At 41.1% G+C, this 21,491-nt stretch overlaps 1 protein-coding gene across 6 annotated transcripts in view; it reads right to left on the bottom strand.

Moving 5' to 3' along the window:
- The window catches only part of ARID1B (AT-rich interaction domain 1B), a 383,300-nt gene extending 367,382 nt beyond the window's left edge, over positions 1-15,918 (bottom strand). For 5 of the 6 annotated variants that reach the window (XM_034669369.1, XM_034669370.1, XM_034669374.1 and 2 more), the window contains exon 1: positions 15,693-15,918. In XM_034669369.1, the coding sequence (XP_034525260.1) occupies positions 15,693-15,878 (186 nt within the window). In that variant the 5' untranslated portion in view covers positions 15,879-15,918. The remainder of the gene's footprint in view (positions 1-15,692) is intronic. The other variant, XM_034669373.1, reaches the window with a different exon arrangement.
- Positions 15,919-21,491: the final 5,573 nt, after the last annotated feature.

The following is a 21,491-nucleotide window of genomic DNA, read 5'->3' as shown; positions in this document are numbered from 1 at the left end:
ATTCAAAATTTAGCTTCTTTATCTATTTCTTTATCATCATTCACCCTAGTTAAACCACTGGAATAAAAGTTCACAGTATTGATTGTCTAAATATTACTCTGGAGTTTTGGCAGGTTCCTATTTATACAAGAAGAATTCATGAGCACTGTAGACTGTAAGAGCTAACACTCATTCTGTAGGTATAAACTTAACTACCAAAGAGGTGTTGTAATTATATGATGCAGGCACAGTCTTGCATAATCTCTGAGGTAAAAGAAAATAATGCTAATAGAATCATAGGCCATTTTTAAAAGATCTACTTACTAAAACAATGTTTTTAGACATGTCACATTTCTGCCCCCTCTTGATACATGAATAGATTAGTAATTTTCTCCATTCTGCAAACCTAAGTATGGAGAGACAGTTTCTTCTCTTAAAAAAAAAGAAAAAGAAAAAAAAAAACCCAAGATCCAGCCAATCTTCAAACAGGAACCCTGTTGCTTTCTGAACTGATCCATCAAAGCATTAATATGGGCAAAGATGAAAGGAAAATTTGAAGGCACAAGAAGAAAAAAAGAAGTTAGATTCCATGCTTGTGCAAATTTAAAATGTGAAAAATTCTGTAAAATTCATTAAGACACCTTTAAGCCCTATTTGAACTGGAAAGCACCACCCTCACTTTCCTCTCCCAAACCCAGCAAACTCCTACTCCAAAATCCAGGCCTTGTATCACCCACTGCATGCAGCTTTCGTTGTTCCTAGCGCATGTTCTCCAAATCTTACTATAGCACTCAGCATACTGTCTTCTAAAGACCTACATCCGTGTCTTTCCATGAGTGTATTCTGAGTTCCTCTACAGTTACCAATACACGTCTCACAACAATTAAGTGAACAAACCACTGAAGACCTTAATAATACTCTCTTAATTCAGTAAAACAAAAATAATAGCAAATCAAATGGATGCATGAGATAATCTGTATCCACACATATAATCTAACACTCTCCCTGTTCCTATCCCCACCCAGGAAAATGTCCCTCCATGTTGCCATAGCACCAGGTAAACATCGATATCTGAACTCACTACACACTGCTCAACTTTTTTCTTTGCAGAGCACCCAGGGAGCAAAGACCTGGTTATCATCATCTTTACATTCCCCAGTGCAAGTACAGTACAGAACACAGTACACATTCAATAAATGTGTGCTGGGTTAAACTGGAAGTGAGTAAACTCCACTTACAGTATGAACGGTTTTTCTTTGGCATGAATCACTTTGTTAATTCAAATAATTTCATTTTAAAGAAAACTTTCAATTTACTACCATAAATAGAAAGCCAGTATTGCCTGCCACAAATAGAAGATAATCACAAAATATAAAATACGATGACAATAGAGTATGATTACATTCTAACTGGATGCTGACACCTGCCCAACGCTCTGAGACTGAGGCCTGTTCTTTATAAAATGAAAAGACGGGAAGAGGGGCTATAAAGTGTTTGAATGGTATTAGAGCAGACTTCTACTCATAAGAAGGACAAAATGCATAGAAAATAACTTTCTTACTCTATGATTCAGTGCTATGTAATGCTGTGTCTACATGCCACCCTCAACAATCTTGCCTAACGTCAGCAGAATGTGTGGCACACACTGAGAAGCACTGGGCTGCATGGTCTTTGAGGCTGCACAATGACCCCAGGCAAGCTACCCACACACTTGGTCTCCCCACTGGCAAAGGAGCATAACCTACCTAATAGCTTTGGTAAGAATTATATGAGGTGATATATGCAAAGGGTTTAGTAAGATGTCCTGGCCCTGGCCCTTAGGACAGTCTCAGTAAACACCAGACCAATGTTACAATCCTATGATTCTAATGTAAACTGGTACAGCCACAAAGGCTGGGCAAGTTCCTTAAAGAGTTAAGCTAGGGTCACCATACAGCCTAGCAATTCTACTCCCAGGTATACACCCAAAAGCAGTTAAAACCATATTCAAATACAGACTTACACACAAACGTTGATAATAGCACTATTCACAGTAGCTAACAAGTGGAAAGCCACATGTCCATCAACAGATGAATGGGGAAACAGAAGATGCTGTATCCACACAATAGAATAATGTACAGCCATAAAAAGGAATGAAGCACTGACATGTGCCACCACAGGGATGAACTCGGAAGACATTATGTCAAGTGAAAGAAGCCAGACACAAAAGGTCACGTATTATATGATTCCATTCATAGGAAATATCCAGAATAGGTAAATCCATAGAAAAGCAGACTAGTGGTGGCCAGGGGTCGGGGGAGAGGAGGATTCAGGAAGTGACTCTTTAAGAGGGACCAGGAGGTCATCTGGGATGAAGGAGATGTTTCGGAACTAGATAAAGATGGTGGTTGCACAGTACTGTGAATTGTACTAAACGTCACTGAACTGTACGCCTTAAAATGGTTAACTCTTGCGCTCCTGGGGGGCTCAGTCGGTGAAGTGTCTGACTTCGGCTTAGGTCACGATCCCAGGGTCCTGGGATCGAGCCCTGCGTCAGGCTCCCTGCTTGGCGGCGAGCCTGCTTCTCCTTCTCCTTCCACTGCTCCCCCTGCTTGTGCTCTCTCACTCTCTCTGCCGAATAAATAAATCTTAAAAAAAATAATAATAAAATGGTTAACTTTCACCTCAATAAAAAAAACTCCTGACTCTAAGTGTGACAGGCCTCATAGGTAACATTCCATTTTCAACCCGGTAAGGTCGCAAAGCTAATGAAACTAATATTCAATGTCAAAATTAGGCTAACCTTAACTATAATCAGTCTTACTATGCAAAAATCCAAATGAATTCTAGTCTCAGTGATGAAAAGCATTCCAGTTTTACCAGAATCATAAAATTAATGCCGGCGTGGGCCCAGAGTTACAGCGCCCAGGATCCGAAGTTCTCGCTGCACCATCGGGTGAACACGTGAATTTGAACGACCAACGTCAGATGACCAGTTTCCTCATCTATAAACTGAGGATTCTAACACCTGCCCCAGGAGGCCATCATGAGGACTGTGTTAATCCAAGTAAAGCAAGTAAAACAGAGCCTGGCAGAGTAAGTCCTTAATAAATATTAGCTCTTATTATTATTCAGAAAGTGGAGAGAAACAGAAGCTCGGCTGGGGTTATGTGAGAGCACCCAAGCAGAAGGACCTAGTGTGACACCTGGCACGGCGACAGCTGTTATTATGAGCATTTGCGACAACCTCTCGTAGTTTACAAGTAAGAAACCAGGCCCAGGAGGACAGTGACGTTCACGATGCAGAGGGACAGGTAACTGAGGTCACAGCGATACTGAGGCCTTACATTCTTGTACCTCCTTAAAAGTGAGTTCTTTACCTATCACATACCCTCAACTGAAATAAAGCACACAGGGATAACTTTGTAAAACTCGGTCTAAATTGCATTTCTATCCACCTAGGTGTAACTTTCACTCTGGGTGTGGCCATGACCTCTGCTTCTGGAAACAAGCAACAGCACAGTGTAGGCAAAGGGTAACCGCTCCAAATCTCGGTCTGACGCACCTCCTCTTCTAAAAGCTCAACTTCACAGAAGTGCTCTGACTCTGTGAACACGTGAAACAATGTCTGCTAAGAACAGGGGGTTCAACTTACCAGTCTGACTTATGGAGAACTACAACATCACATTTAAGGATTTTTTCCTCCACAAATCACCGGCTTTCACACAATTCCTGTATAAGCTTGGATGTAAACTAGTACCGAGGCCTTTAAGCCCCTTTCATGGCCGCCACACTCCCACCATGCATAGCACAACTCTGCCTCCAATGTGAAGGAATTCTCTTCCTCCAGCAATAAATCCCTACTGGAAAAATGTCTGTTTCCCATAAATGGCATCCCAACTCACTGGGGGCTTTTCCTCCATAAGCACTGTCAAATGACCAGTGTTAGGACAAAGATCTGAGCCTGGATCACACTCATGCCAAATCCGGGTCAGCTATGACCTAGAAATCTTTGCTCGTCTCCTCCTCCTACTATTACACTCAATACAAGAGAATTCAGAGGCACATTACCAGCCATGACACGAAGCAGCAGCTGTCTCCAATTTACTCAGTGGGGTCAGTATCAGAGAGAGGACCGGGCCCCTAGCACTGCCACACGGAAATAAGCAACCACAGAGAACCACCACGCTGAAACGACCTCTCAGGTACCAGAAACTCCTCAGGAATCTAACAGCAGGGTTACAGGGACAGCCCAGCGGCTGTCAGCGGGCTTCCTACCAGATCGCCAAGAAGCTGCGCACTCGAGTTCGGCCGGAAAGAGTGTGCCTCTCAGCCAAGCACAGGTGGCAGACAGAACTCGAACACCCTCGGACCTTTCAGCACCAGTCTCCACAGATTTCCCCGGCCAGAGTCTCCAACTCTGCAAGTTCTTTCCTTCGTTGGTTGGGAAATGTTTGTGAAGTGCATACTGTTCTAGATGAGGGCCCACAGCAGGACAAAACCAAGTCCCTGCTGTCTACAGCTTATGTCCGAATAGGAACAACAGCGAACCAACAAACACACGTCAGCGGTTAAGTGCTATGCAGGAAGCAGAACAGGGCAAGGGGCGGGAGGGTGTGCAATTTCACTCAAGTCAGTCTGAGCTCGTCAAATAAACATTTGAACAGAAACCTGAAAGAAGTAAGAGGGCAAGCGCAACAAAGTCCTGGCCAAGAGCCTTCAGGTAGAAGGAAGGGCTGGGCGTAGGCACAGGCATGAGGATGAAGGGGAGCATCAGGGATTCTGAGGAAAGTGAGGGGTTGCAGGAGTAGTGCCATGGTTTGACTCACACCATCTCCGAGGACCATTCTGGTTGCTCTGCTGAAAACCGACTGTGGGGCAGCAGAGGTCAGGAGTCCACTACGGTGATCCAAATGGGAGATGGTGTGTGGGGCTTTCGCCCAGGGTGGCAGCCATCGAGGTGGTGAGAAGTACGCCATTTCTGATACATTCTGAAGGAAGAAGTGATGGGATTCTCTAAAGGACTGAGAGCTTGAGAAAAAGAGGAGGACTGTGAGGCCCAGGCCTGGGCAAGCAGGATGGAGCCCCATCGACTAAACCAGGAAGACTGTCTGAGGAGGGATACTTTTACACAAGAGAAACTCTGGGACTGTCAGGAGTAATTCTGTGTTCTCTAAAGACTTAGTATCCAAAAACCTCTGCCCCCCACAACTGAGAACTCCGAACTCGAATTCACAGCCTCCCTTGCAACTAGGATGAAGTTAGGTGGCTCAAATCCTTTCCGTTAGACCAACCACAGCTGACCTCGATTTGGAAGTAAGCACACTGCATGCTGCTTACTGCCAATTTCTATGGCTTTGGGCAGCAGTGGCTGAGTCCCCGGTGGGCACTGGAATCCTTCCGGGACTGTCTGCCTCATTCTCCATTCACTCTCGTGACCTCATGCATACATGTGGTAAGTCAGCTTTTGACTATCGTTCTAGGAATTACTCCAAGTGTGCGGCGAGACACCTGATGTCATGAAGACTTAGGGCCAATGAGGTCACCAGGTTATCACTCCTTTTAGCTTTATTTCTGAAACCAACAACGAAGAAGAATAGGAAAGAACTCAGTCAGAGACACCAATGGAGAAGGCGTCTCCCTTGCAGCCCAGTGGCCTAAAAGGAATTCTGATCTCTTTTCTTCTCCCAGGTATCAAAATTTGGCCAACTACTGGGGAATAAGATCCTCTCATCTCTAAGACCTCTGACAAAGGGCACAGGACTTAAAAATAGGAAGAACAGAAGGAAAGTCTTACTTTTCTAGGAAAGCCCAAAACACTGAGGAAAACGTCCAAGGATGTAAAATGCTTAAAATATCTAGATTACTGGAATATCAGAAAATCTCATGAATTTAAAGGTAATATACTAATAAAATGAAAGGAAGTCCCCTTTGGTTGCCCCTCTTAAAGAAGTATTCTGAGGTTGAACAGCCCATAGGCCAACAATTATTCTGACACTTCCCTTTTCCCCAGCTGTCTCTGTAAGCAATGATAACAATGATATTGATTATGAAGGGACACATAATCCTTACAGGACGTACTGGGAAGCCGTCCTTGTTTGGCTGTCTTTTCTGGGGTGCATCTCAGCTAGAAGTTCCCCTCCTCTCAGACATTTCTCCCTAGCCCTCCTTGGGGCCAGCTACAACTATCCAGGTGCAGCTAGTTTTTCTCAGTCTCAGGTCCATTAAGTGAAATTTAATTATCTCTGCAATGATCCCTTTGCATTTTAATTCAATGCTTTCAGGTTTTGCTATTTATATTAGTCTTACCCTTTGTTTCTGAATGTTGGATGTTTTATAGAAATTGACCTGGATCCTTGCCTTTGACTAACCCTGAAGAGCCAATTCCACTGGTTTATTTGGTAGTTATTAAAAAAGAAAGTATGTTCTTAATGATTCAATACCAACAGAGAGAGACTAGTTTGGTTACTCCGGAATACAGTCTGTTTTCTCGATTAAACATACTTCTTCGCAGGAAATAGGAAGCTGGGTAACTCCTGCTGTCCTAGACAGTTACTAAGTTTTGGTTTGGGGCTAAGTTAGGAGGCAAGGCATGTTTGCTTTCTATATACACTCTAACCACACTCACGTCTCAGCTCCAGAATTTCCAGGAAATTTCTAACACCTGATCCCACACGGGGAGTTCCTCCTGAGGCTGAGGAAGAGGGGCTGAGCAAGCCAGCGAGGCGTCCACACAGCCGCTCTTCGAGAAGCAAGGCTGCCGCTTTTTCCTGTTTGTTGCCTTGTGTTTTCCTTCTTCCCTTCATGCTCTCACCCATCTTCTGTCTCTTCCCCTTCTCTGCTAAAGTGTTTCATTTTAATTTCATTAACAACTGCAGATTAATTTTTAATGTTATTGTCCTAAATGAACAGTAAAAATGGCCTTCATAAATTTGCTGCATACAAAAATAATCAAACTGTCATAAAGAACTTTTGACCATAAAGAATTTCACTTTTGGCTGTTAACATGAAAGAAAAAACTTACTTTGCCTTTTATTTCTTTTAAGATTTTTATTTATTTATTTGCGGGAAAGGGAGCACAAGCACACACGAGTGGGGGAAAGGGGCAGAAGGAAAGGGAGAGAGAAGCAGGGGCGCCTGGGTGGCTCAGTCATTAAGCGTCTGCTTTCAGCTCAGGGCGTGATCCCGGCATTATGGGATCGAGCCCCACATCAGGCTCCTCCACTGTGAGCCTGCTTCTTCCTCTCCCACTCCCCCTGCCTTGTGTTCCCTCTCTCGCTGGCTGTCTCTATCTCTGTCAAATGAATAAGTAAAATCCTTAAAAAAAAAAAAAAAAGAGAGAGAGAGAGAGGCAGACTCCCCACTGAGCAGGGAGCCCAATGTGGGGCTCCATCCCAGGACCCTGAAATCATGACCTGAGCCAAAGGCAGACGCTTAATTGACCGAGCCACCAAGGTGGCCAGAAAAAACCTGTTTTAAGAGACAAAAATACAGCCACCAAATCCCTCTTCATGCGGGTTAAAAAGGAGTGAAAGTAATGTAGCACAGAACGTAAGTCTTAGAAGTCCTTGTTTCTGTTCAGAATTCATTGCACATAATTTATCCTAATGTTGTACAGTATATACTAATTTTCAGAACTACTTAGAAAGTAATAATGTATTAAATGAGTAAGTAATTACTGGGTCTCTCTTTGTTTCCTTTTATGACTCCAAATAAAGTTAGCATCTCAACCCTATGATTTTCTACATATTAGAAAGGACAGATAACATTCTACATACCTAGCACACAATAGGTATTCAGAAGAAAGTTATCTGAGTAAACTTTCACTTTAAAAATAATAAAATTAGGGGTGCGTGGGTGGCTCAGTCGACTGGGTGTCTGCCTTCAGCTCAGGTCATGATCCCAGGGTCCTGGGACCGAGCCTGCAACTCTCTCCCTCTGCCCCTACTTCATGCTCTCTCTCTCTCTCAAATAAAAATAAAATCTTTTAAAATAAAAAGTAAATTAAAAGTAAATAATCGCACTGACTGCAACAATTTGCTCATCTTTGAGGAAAAAACAGCTCTTTCCCCTCTGGAAAAAATTTTAAAGAATGTGGGTTAATAGTTACATTAATACGGGGCGCCTGGGTGGCACAGCGGTTAAGCGTCTGCCTTCAGCTCAGGGCGTGATCCCGGCGTTATGGGATCGAGCCCCACATCAGGCTCCTGCACTATGAGCCTGCCTTCCTCTCCCACTCCCCCTGCTTGTGTTCCCTTTCTCGCTGGCTGTCTCTATCTCTGTCCAATAAATAAATAAAAAATCTTTAAAAAAAAAAAAAAAAAAATAGTTACATTAATACAATCCATCAAGCATCAACCCATAAATTTCAGAAGATGGTATCTGAAGTCACAAGACTCTAAGTTTTAAAACTAAATGAAATAAACTAAATGAAATTTAAAAAATGAAAAAACACTATTATTTTAAAAGGAATATCCAAACTGGGAGATCTTGCGGTCCAAGTCCCAACATCGCACACAGATTACAAGCATTTATCAGCAAGGGCTGCACTGTCCCAACTCCGGATTCTGGGCACATTTCATCCCTTCGGGGCAGCAGTAAGCTCCTGACTCACTGGGCAGGGCCCGAGAACAAGTGCCCCCAAAGGATGGCAACGCTGCTGGCTCAAAATCTGCTCTGGGGTCCTTACTTCCTGGTCTATCTCTGACACCTGGCTGGCGCTGGCTGCACGGGGCCGTCACCTGTGGCACTCAGACGTCCTTGACATGAGCATTCAAACCTGGAGTGTTTAAAGCACCCGAAGAGACACTAACATTCAGTGAACTTAAGAACTACTGGCCTAAAAGACTCCACTTAGTCACCGTAACTGTCCATTTATCTTCCGGGATTTTTGTTGTTGTTTAGCGATTTCTGCAGCTGGTTATTTCAGGGAGCACTGAAGTAATGTGGGTGGTTGATTTCACTGGTATCACCCATTAGCTTTATTTGAATTGTTTAAATTTTAACATAAATATCACATTTTATGTTTCTTTACTTGTAAAAGCAAATAAACCAAATTTATTTAAAATATACTCAAGCAATTCTAATACTCCCTAAAACATATGCTTAAGATTCACATCTCAAAAACAAAAACACAACAGAAAAGCTTAAGAGATATTTTAGTTGAAAGTCCATGAATGTAAAATACATAGAATTCATATGTGAGTGACAAAATAGTATCAGCTACAAGCAGAGAACAGGCGCTGTACATCACATACAGTCTTTAGAATATCTAGAACAATGTCAATGTTCAGATAAAGAAACAAATGTATCAATATGAACTTTCTAATGTAAAAGCAGCTATCCAAACTACAAGAGAAATCACCTCACATTTTCTCATTAAACGTTCAGGGATGAAACTTGGTCTTTGCTCATTTTTTAGGAAAAAGGCTAACGATTTAAAAATTTCTATTTAACTTGAAATGTGATCTCTTCGAATCCTCCTCTGCTAAGAATGTCACACCGAATGCTTCAAAATATGCTTAAATTCAACTACAATATAAAAAGTAAATAAAACCAGTTAAGTATTCCAGAAATTTACATTTTAAGGAGCAAATAAAAATTATCATATCTACAAATCTTTTCAAAAATATTCTCTTAGTACAAAACTCCATCCACAGGGAACTTTGGCACCAAAGCTAGTAGCATCTGCTATCTACTTGGAAACAGAAATACGAGGTGTAAATGTATTTTGTTGGTAAACCTTAAATACCTTCATGTTCACTGCTGAAGAACAACTGAGGAAATCAAGACAAAATGTGGCCAAAAAAGGCCATTTTTTATACAAATCTGCAATCCGCTGAAAGGACTCCAAACATTTCAGGTGTACAAGCAAAGCAGCTTGGCTCCGAGTCTCTTAGTACACAACATGGCTATGTAAAAATGCCACAAATAACACAGTGAAAGGACTCTCTAGGCATTCATTATTCTACTGCCCAAAATGTTTACCTTCATTTTATTCATGTATTTGTTTGTTTATATACCTATGTATATCTATACACACATAAAATACATGCTTAATATATTTCATATGCATATACAGACACATTTTGTTACACGAAGATACCACTGTCACACAAATGTTCTCTTCTATATAAGCGTGTGCAAGCAAGTGTGTGGGTGGGTGTGTCTTTGGGTGAACATAAACTATCAAAAAATTAAAACAAACACTAGGCACTCATCCTTCTCCATTATGTTAAGTCAAGCCTTCCTTTCTCATCCTATCACACCCCATTATGCTCCTTAAAAATAGGAAGTCTAAGGTCTTTTTAGGCAAAACCAAAATTAAGCCCTGATTATTAGATTCACATTTAGGATTCAGAGACTGAGTCCAAACAAACATTTCATGTCCAAAAACTCTGGAATTGTTAAGTCTTTAACCAATCCCTCCCCTCCCCATTCACCGTGACTTTTCAGAGACATTGTTCAAACTGTATCAAGACATAATTTTAACTGTATTTTTAAAAGTAAACTTTTTTTTAGCAGAATAGACTGACAATATAAAGTAACACAGGTGGGAATCCTACAACTTGCTTGGCTACCTCAGTAACCCCAAAGAAAACATTTATTTTAGCCAAACAATTGTAATGTTTGTCTCCTTTTAGAAACATCTGCTGCCAAAATAAACATTTGCATTGGAAGAAGTGTTTTGGCTGTTAAGATGGTACCAAATAAAATGCTTATGTTCTGAAATAAATATTTTACTCAAACAACACACAGCAAAGTAGACGTGTCCAAAGGGTGCAGAAGACAGCCTACAGCACAAATGAGAATCCCTACTGACTTCTAAAGCCTTTTTCAAAAGAACCTCAACTTTAATTAGGTTTTTGTTTTAAGTGGTAAGTTCAGACGGATCACCTTAACAAAAATAACAAATTTCTATTTAATTTTGCCAGAATATCTTTCAAAACAATGATTATATTCTTATTATTATATCACACTCTTACTGTTGTAAAGGTCTTTGCAATACGTATGTTTTTAAAAACTAAAAAAGTCGTGTTTTTCCATTATAAAAACACTCAAACTTAAATCTCTCACTTTGCCCTCTTTCCCTTTCCCTGGCTTTATAATGCCAAGAGTCATTAGATTATACAAACTTCTGCAGCAAGGTAAGGATAGTTAAAATATCAACCCACTAACCCTTGATAACTCAGGAAAAACCTCACACTACATGCAGTAATTGAAATGTGCTTGACACAAATAAATATACCTCCACTTCTGCAGCCTATTTCCCCTGGGTGCTCTTTCTTTTATATGAAAATCTTTTTTAAAGCAACTCGGCACAGGCCTGTGTATACATTTATGATCACAAAGGACAAGAGAAGTAAAACAAAACATTTGCTCACCACATCCCTGATCCAGCAAAGGGTACTTTAGTGTCTATGTTTTTTAAAAAACTCAGAGTCAGATTCAAGTAACCTTAACGATTATACTTCCTCTGTGTAGCTCTGTATTAGATGAAATCAACCAGTATACTTCTGTTAACCATCTCCAGGTTTGAATTCCAGGAGCCTGGAGGCAGAACATTCTCCACAGAGGCATAGAAAATTCATTTCCCCTCTCGGCTCAATAAAAACTCAAGTAGACTAGTTTTTAGAGCACTGTGCAAAACTAATCTGTTTAGCCATGTATTTTGCCTGATGATGTGGGAGCATCAGCACCGGAAAGACCACAAATCTAGTTCCAGTTAATACATACCAAAATGATGTACTATTATCATGTCATGCCCAAAGACCTAGTAGTGAGTATATTTCAAAAATAAAATTATCGCCATACAAATCAAGAATCGCAAGATTAACGTAAAAGCAAGCACTCAGTGGCCAGTTCATCCTGACTCTCAGAAACAAAAAGCAAGCAGTGATACTACCCATGTTAAATTTCATAAAAGCATGGCAGTTCTTTCTACCGGAATACTCATTTAAAATTCCTATCACAGGAGTGGAATGCTAGCCAGGAATCAAACTGTGACCCCTGAGCCAAAGACAACTTACCACTCAGCTGGTAAGTGGGCAACTCAATTTACAAACTTGAATTCCTGCATTTTAATCCTTCACAGAAATATATGAGCAATATTAAATGAACTGGATTCAGCTCATTAGAGGTTCACAAACCAAACACAGAAAGCTTTGGAGGCTATCCAAAGCAAAGTCATGCCTAGGTGATGATGTCCACTCAATAAAAACTCAATGTCGTCATTATCTTTCAAGTTCTTCCCTGAGAAACATTAGCAGCATGATTACAAAAATGCTCAGCCAATTACATTAATACTAGGAGAAAACAGATAGGACCTGCAGCCAATCACCGTGCCAGGACCTTGTCTGTAAACAAATTCATAATTACCCAAAATTTACAAACAAAGCAACTCACTGAGAATTCCTCACCAAAGAGCACAGGCTAAACCTAACAAAGTAAATGTGCTCTAATAAACTTTACCCAAAACTTTCTTAACTTTTTTTTCTCCATTTCAAGGTTATTAATTAGCCTACACCTAACTGATCACATGAACTTGGTATTATAAAAGTTACGTCTCCTTTAAAATGTTACACACGTTCAAAAACGCACTCACAGCTACTTTTAGCCTTTTAGTTATCAAAGCAAGATATATTTTAAGACTGTATTATAACTAAATGAAAGGGTGAAAAAGCAATATAGATTACTTAGAACCCTCGATTATGATGACCTCAATATGAAAGTTTGACATTTCACAGCCAGGGCATTCAGTTTCTTAGCCGATACACTATTTTCCTTTCATTATCAGAAAGATCTGGCCTTAATTAGAATTAGGCATTTCTTCTGGTTAGCAGTAAAATACCTAATCTAAAATCTTAATTAAAAATTTGCTGAAATACTTGGTGAGTTATCTTCATCAATTTGTTCCTTCAAATAAATGCAAGAGTAACTGGATTCCAAAACTATGTAAGAGCCACAGGAATTAAAAAACACCAAGAACCTAAGAAAATTAAGGCTATTCTATGTATTTGTGTATGTCCTCTACTTTTACCCTTACACATGTGGGGAAGAAAATAAGAAAAATGTATTCCTGGGTAATCATTCTTTTTTTTTTTCTTTTTTCTTTTTTTTTTTTTTAAGATTGAGAGACAGTGCGCACAGGCATGCGCTCGCATGAGTGTGGGGAGGGGCAGAGGAAGAGGGGGAGAGAGAATCCTCACGCAGACTCCAGGTGGAGTGTGGAGCCTGACCTGGGGCTCGAACCCAGGAACTTGAGATCATAACCTGAGCCAAAGTCAGATACTTAACCAACTGAACCACTCAGGTGCCCCTTGGGTAATCATTCTTTACACACTCTTTCCATTTGTTGGATTTCTACTTTGGGATTGCAAACTATGCCAATGTCAAAACCTTAGAATGTAAGACTTGAACTCATTCAGAGAAAAAGATAAAGGAGCATCTGGTAGCTTGCCATGAACACCACCTTTGGAAATGACTTTCAAATGTGACATCAGGAAACTATAGTGGAAAGGAAGAAGATGCAGGAAAACAAGGAGTGGTTGGCACCTACTACTTCCCGCTAGTCCTGCTACTTCTTCCCTGCTGCCTCCACTCTCTCCCTGTGGCCAGGGTTATCATACAGAACCATCAGCCCCCAAAGGAAATCAGCTACAGAGGAGAATTAGGATTTTGGCGGCTAGCTGCCTGGGCCTTCTTCCCCTCAACCAAGGGCAAATCAGATTAAAACTAGAAGGAAGAGAGAATCACATCTTACTTTTCAATCATGTACAAATTATTTCCCCCTCACAATTAGTAGCCTCAGCTAAAGATGTTTTACTCCAGGCAGCAAAATATTGCTGGAAGAAAGGAATCATGTTGAAAAAAACTAATAGCAATTAAGTGTGCAAGTGACTGAGAGAATTCTGGGCGGCCAATTTAATAAAGGAAAATAAGAACTATTGACAGTAACAAAGGCTGTTTAAGGAACCATCAGGACTCAAACGCTGAGCCATTTCTATCTTTCCCTACAAAAACCTTAAAAGAAAAATATCACCTAAGGAGAGACAAAAGATAAAGAGGAAAAACAATATTCAGTCTATAAAAGAAAAGGCTCAGATGCAACTTCGTGAACACAGCTCTGGAGCACATCAGAGTATCATTCTCCCCATGCACTTTAGCGAGAAGAAAAGTCGGATCCAATGGCTTTTTTACCCCACAGATGATTTTTGGTCAAACGTAGGGCAGAATTTCCAGAGAGGAAGTTTATGAAACCCTGGGATGGGTTACTGGCAACATAATGGAAGAACCCAGCATCAGCCCAACGCAACCCCAGGGTTAAACATGGTGTGGGAATTTATAAATAAGGCTTTCTGGTGTTTCTAGTGACTAAACACCCTAACAAGTCTGAATCTAATTTAGTCTTTTCCTAATTTCATGCTTCCCCAGGCCAACATAACAAAGATCTACTCTCCAGTATCCAAGAAACCAGGTTTACTACAGCTAGAAGGTAGATGGCCATTTGAGGTAACTCCAACTATTTGATTCTACAGAAAAAGGAGAAAAATACTGGGTCTTTAAAAGGAAGAGGAGTCTTTTTTTTTTTTTAAGTAAAAACACAAAACCCATCCAAATCTAAGAAAACAGACACATACCAAATCCTCTTGTATGAAATTAATATGTTAAGAAATACATGCAAAATAACTTTTTGGGAGAATAAAAAACTTCTCTCAAAGTTGATGTCATTTTCATGGTTATTCTTTAAATAATGAAAACTCCATCTTTAGAAGTCTATTCACAGTTCAAAATCTGCCAGTCTTACATCAGAAATGTTAGAAAGCCAAGTTCACTTCAGGGGTTTAGATCTATATAACTTGGTGCAAATGATGAAACTGCCTATATTTCTTTTTTTTTTTTTTTTTAAGATTTTATTTATTTATGCGACAGAGATAGAGACAGCCAGCGAGAGAGGGGAACACAAGCAGCGGGAGTGGGAGAGGAAGAAGCAGGCTCATAGCGGAGGAGCCTGATATGGGGCTCGATCCCACAACGCCGGGATCACGCCCTGAGCCGAAGGCAGACGCTTAACCACCGTGCCACCCAGGTGTCCCGAAACTGCCTATCTTTCAAATGCCCCCAATAACATAGTAACACCTCTCTACCAAACAGGTATTTTTGTCTGCTTTTTCCTAAGAAGGTCACTTTTCCTTTTTTTTTTTTTTTGAAGAGAAAGTGCCTGTGCATGCACACGCAAGGGGCAGGGGGACAACAGAGGGACAGGGAGAGAGAATCTTAAGCAGGCTCCGCACTGGGACTCCCAGGCAGGGCTCCACCTCATGACCCTGAGTTCATGACCTGAGCAGAAATCAAGAGTCCAACGCTTAAACCAGCTGAGCCACCAAGGCACAACACCCCCCATCCCCACCCCACTCTTTTTTTAAGCAAGCTCCATGCCCAGCATGGAGCCCAGCTCCAACGGAAGTCATAATCCTGAGATCAAGACCTGAGCCAACATCCAGAGTGGGAGGCTTAACCAACTGAGCCACCCAGGCACCTCACCACTTTTGCTTCTTTGAAAGAAAAGGAAACTCCATGTGTAGTTACTGGAAAAAACTATGAAAATTAAAAGAAAAAAGAAAATGAGTGAATTGCCCCCTAACTCTCCCAGTACCAATCTTAAGTCAGACAGTAAGCAACAAAGACAAAAGGTCACCAATGTGAAGGGGGGTGGGGTTAAAACCAGTACAAACCTGCTGCTGTGGGTACTGCATTCCTCCCATGGCCCCTGGGGTCCGACCCTGGATGCTGATTGGATACCGCTGAGGGCCTGGGGGGCCATAGGAGCCTCCCGGGTAAGGGCTGCTCTGCTGAGGCTGAGAATGAGGGTTACTGCCCATCCCATACAACTGAGGTCTCTTCATCACCATAGGATCCATTGGGCTGCCCTGGGAAGAAATAAAGACACAGATTAAGTCATTATTTATTACAAAGACAGAAATTTTACTACACTAACATACACATTAAAAACACAACTATCCTTACTTTTGACAATATTAAAAACACACAATATATAAAAATATCAGACCATTATGTTGTAACACCAAAAACTAATATGTTGTAAGTCAATTATTTAATTAAAAGAACCCAACAAGCTGGCAAATAAAAACCCAGAAGAACGTTTAGAAAAAAAGCCTAGATGGATACAAGACATCTATTGTTTACTTTTAGGAAGGTTTTAACAATTATGAGGGATCCAGTGTAAACAAGAGAAGGAAAGAGTTTGCAGAGAGAAAACATTTGCATCTAAAATTCTACTATATAGGAAATGAGCATGATAGTTAATCCACCCAGCTCCTTTTAGCTACTAGTAATAAAGACAAGTATACTGAGTGGTTAGCAAGGCTTTTTGACTTCAAAGTATTCTTAGAACAACTACTTTAATTTGGACCTGAGTCTGCAACTCCTGATCAAACATTAATGCATCTGAGTGCTCATTAGAAAGTGAAAGGGTAGATTTTAGATAATACAGAACGTCTAGGGTAAAAATTTTCAAAGATCACTAGTGCGCATGAATAGGCACCCAGACTATGAGTCACAAGCCACCTTCCCTATGTCAGTAACTTACCAAACATAACCAGTTCAAAACTAGACTCTGAGTTTTATTTTGGGTTCAGTGAGTCAGCCCATGGGCCTCAGGGCCAAGGCCATTCAGGAGAGCCAGAACTAGAGCCTCAGCTGGGACTTTCTTGCCCTGGGTGCTTCAAAGGAGCAAAGCAGTGGTGGGGGAAGTCCCCCCCCCCACGGGGCTACAAAAGCCTGAAGCATTCATCCAGCAGACCCTTCCTTCCATCCCTCCTTCCTTCCTTCCAGAACCATATATTGATGCCTGCTGTATGACAGACTCTATGTAATATATTAGAAGGCTTAAAGATTAGCAGAATAAATGAGTGAGAAAGGGCCAAGGTCAAGGCGGGGAGGGACAGGGCATAGAGTACCACTGAGCAGAAGCAGCAGCATAAAGCAGAGGATCAAGGGAGGTGAGCTGCCTGATGTGAGAAGAAGCAGCTCAGATCCAAATGAAGGAGGAACTTGCAGAGAAGAAGCTGAGGCAAGCAGAAGCCAGTACATGGGTGAGCCCTGCATATCATCTTAAAGGCTGCAGATTGCATCCTGGGGTGAACCACAGGGTGCTTTTAACAGAGAGGGCTACAGTGGGATCCACCTTTCGGAAAGCCTGCTCTCAAGCGGCTGCCTGGAGCCAGGGCAGGTTGCTGCAGCCGGCAGGTGAGCTGAGGTCCTGAACGCTTAACAGTGGTGGGAGAAAGCAACCCCAAATTCAAGTAATGGCATGGAAGCACAACACAACTTGGAGACTGAGAGAATGATGGAAGAAGACCGGGGGGTCAATGGTGGCTCAACAGATGGTAAGACACCAAATGAAACAGAAGGCACAGAGGTTGAAGCAGCCTGACCCTCTCTCCCATGTGCCAGAGGGAGCCTTCAGTGTTCTACACAGGAAATCTGAGGTCCCTGCAGGAAATCCGGCTGAAAACATCTAGAAGGAAGGGACCCAATATGTTTGTAGTTTGGAGAGTAAGGCCCAACATAGAATGATAAACGGGAAAGTCAGCACATAGAGGATACATGCTCCTGGAAAGGAGTGATTCTCCTGTTTTACGCACTACTGTATCTCCAATAAGTCAAATAGTACACCTGGCATATAATAAAATGTTCCAACAAATACTGGATGATTTAATCAACAGGAAGCATGTAAAAACTCAAGAACTTTATCCAAGAAGAATATACGAAAAAAGAACAATGGGTAGGGGACAAAATTGTAGAAAATATCACCATTTTTGGGAGAAGGGAAAGGAGGAGCTCACAAAGCCAAAAGAATGGTCAGAAAAATAGAGATTCTAGGGAGTATGGTATCATGGAAAAGAAGGGAGTCATGTGTGGCAACAAATTAGGCATGCCAAATGCAAGCCAGGTGTCCAACAGGTGAGGGCTAAAAGCTTTTCTATACTCGATGACCAGAAGGTAATTGCTGAGTTTGGCAAGGAAAGCCTCATCACAGAGAGGGGAGCAGTAGTTAGAAGGTAAGGAACGAAGGCATGGATGGGAGGTGAGAGGTGAGCCAGGAGCATAGACCCAAAACCCAAGCTGGGGAAGCTACAAGAACTGGCCATCTTTCCTCCCACTGACACCCCAGCCCACGGCTGCATGCGGTCTTTGCCCTCCCTCCTTCGTGTCTTGTGTGTGCAGTGCCAGGCACTGGAGAAAAATGAACAGCCTGTCCTGGAGAAATGTGCAATTCACTGAAGGAGACAGGCTGAACAAAGATTAGAATGCATACAGTAGACATCCTAACTGGACACACAAGGCACCATGAGGAGGGCACATCTCAATGGGTCTGTGATGGGCTTTAACAAAGTCCTCCCACAGAGAAACTCAGCTCTGGGGGATTCATAGGAATTTGCCAGTAACTGATCTCACCTGAATGAAAATATGTGTAGGCCAAACAGTTCTGCTCGAAATTCACAATTTCATGGAATTTTAGGTGTGTTATTCTCACCAAAGGAAATTTCGCACTCACAACGACGATACACTGATGTTACACAGCCTGTGCTAACCTCACAATTCAACACACAAACATGTATGTTGATATAGTGTCATAAAACGAAGATTGGGTATCAAGAATTAAGTTTTCCCAAGATGATTTAAATGAGAACATATGCCTTACAAAAGCAAAATGTAATTATTTTCCGCACTTTCTTTCAAAAGATAAAATAAAACTTTCTACAGAAGTGTGAAAAATCAAGGCATTGCTGGTGACCTCAGAGTCCTCAGAGTGAATGAATGGCCAACAGAGAGGCTGAGAAAATCAGATTTCAAGCTACATTTCGAACACGGAGTCCTGAGGCAGCCCTATCTTCACATTCAATCTGGATTAGCCAGGACATAGGAAAGGTCTACTTATTTCACCTTAAATAGTGTACCACCAAAACTGGCTTAATTAAGGCAGAAATTTAAAATGGAAAATGATTAGAATGTCTATATTTTAATGCTATAGATAACAGTGCAGCAAATTCATCTTATCAGTGACTAAAACAGTTTTGTAATATCTGTCCGATCACTGCCATAACCTCTCACAGTCCTACTTAAAATTCAGTTAATTTGCACCCATGTCAAAAATGTTAGCTTAACCCTGAGAGTTCTGAAAAACCAAAAACATGAAATACACAAATTATCTGTACATCTCAAAATGCATCTAATACCTTTCAGTGAGACTTCAGATTTGAAAACAGATACTTAAACAGTGCAAGTTATTTAATTTTAACCTTCTCTCCTTATGGCCTTGTGTTAAATCCTCACCCACACCCCATATTCATGTGCTGTGTGTGCTCTTGCTATTTTTAACATTAAGTATGTATGAGGGCAGGATCTCAACCCCTGCTTTTCACTACTACCTCCTTAGAGAAACCAAAGACCAAACCAAATCCAAGTCTTTTCTGAAAAACCTAAAGGCTAAGTCGCTTCTCATATTCACTTCTAACCCAAAACAATTTGATGTTTCTCGTCTATCCTTCTGTTGATCTACTTGAAGGTACCATCATTTTCATTTCTCGTATAAAATTTATGCTGTATCAGAGACATTGTCCACATTAACACAGCCTTCAAATACTTCTCTAAATATGTTATTCCAAACCTGCTTTTCCCCCCTGGAGACCATCCCACAACTGCTGCAGTTTGAGCTTCAGTTCTGTAAAATAAGACCAAGTGCTTTGAAGGCCACAGTACGTACCACCCATCTGCAAAGCGCTCAACACAACTAGTGTTAAGTTTAGTTACTCAGTGTCTCATGCAATTTTACTTCTTGGTAAGACTTTCTTATAACTCCTCCCTTGTTCAAATAAACTTTGGTGTCTATGTGTAGGTGAGCTGGACACCACACGAGCACGCACATACTCTCCTAGATCTCCTTTAGGGAAGCTGCCACTACTACCTCCATCCTCCCGATCCTCAGGTTTTCCATCCCTAGGATGACAAAATAAGGAGAACAATGTGTATTTTTTAAAATATATATTTGAATATAAATTCTAGACAATTTAGGCAGCACAGTTGGGCTATATTATAGGTAAAAGAGGTTTATCAAAGTCTGGCCTAAGAATCTAACAACCCCTTTATTTATTTTTTTTTAAGATTTTTTTTTTATTGGAGAGAGAGAGGAAAAAAAACAATGAGCAGAGGAAGGGGAAGGGGCAGAGGGAGAAGCAGACCCCCTGCTGAGCCAGGAGGCCAACACAGGGCTTGATCCCAGAACCCTGGGTTCATGACCTGAACCAAAGGCAGACACTTCACCAACTGAGTCACCCAGGCGTCCCTCCAACAACACTTTTAAAAATTAATCCAAATTAAGCAACAACTTATATACTTTTAGTATCCTTTGGAAAGACCCTTTTTTAAAAGTAGGCTCTACTCTGGTTTTGGAGCTCAGTGTGGGGCTCAAACTCACAACCCTGAGATCCACACCAGAGCTGATATCAAGACTCGGATGCTTAAGCAACTAAGCCACCTAGGCGCCCCAACTTTAGACAGACTTGATGCTTTTTATACTTATTCCTTCATTACCACTCTTCCAGAGTATGCCAACATATGTATTTATAATAAAGATATCTATGTAATTGTATTTGCTACTAAATATCAAGTTAAGGAGGTGGTTTGTTAGTAGTTTCTTTCTGAACATAATATTTCACAACTTTTTTAGCCCAATTCCTGAAACCACAAATTGAGGAAAGGCTTTGTAAAACCCACTAAAAGAACTATCATATTTTCTTGATCTATAATCATATCTCTGTACCTGGATTAAATAAGAGCTCAGAGAAACTCTTCCCATTCTGAACCATTATTTGGGAGAATATGCTATCTTACCAGCAACTAAAGAGATCTTTGAAGTAATACTCCCATTACCTATAAAATGACAAAAATAATGAAATCCAAATTGAGCACATGAGTGTGTATACTAGTGGGTTTTATAACTACTAGTAGGTTCTCACCACTACTTCACTCTGAGAGATAACATGACAATGAGCTTTAAACAAAAGGTTTAAAAACTATATCTTGTTCCAACTCTTAATCCTCTCTCTCAAATGGGGCAGGGGTGTGATTTATCCAACTCTGTCTGCAGGTACGTTGATTCCTAATACTGATGGGAGACGGCAAGGTCCAGTGAAGACAGTGTGGGCGTGGCTGCAGAGTGGGTCCACAACCTTACCTCACCATTTACTACTACTGTATGACCCTGAATATGTTGCTTATTAGTCTTCTCTCTCACAAACTGGAAGAAATAATACCTAACTCACAATGAATGTGAAAGTCAAATTAGTAAGAACTGTAACAGTTCTCAGAGCCACTAATTGTTCAAAGAAGAAAGCTAGAACAACCCAACTCATCAACAATTACAGAACACATGAACAAGCCATAACATACGAGCCCACTGGACCAGAGACATGGAGAAGCACATACAAAACAATGTCAAATATTTAAGA

Source organism: Ailuropoda melanoleuca, chromosome 10 (genome assembly GCF_002007445.2).
Source record: "Ailuropoda melanoleuca isolate Jingjing chromosome 10, ASM200744v2, whole genome shotgun sequence".
Classification (NCBI taxonomy): domain Eukaryota; kingdom Metazoa; phylum Chordata; class Mammalia; order Carnivora; family Ursidae; genus Ailuropoda; species Ailuropoda melanoleuca.
The sequence above is the reverse complement of the archived record's forward strand: the minus strand, read 5'-3'. Positions and strand labels throughout refer to the sequence as shown.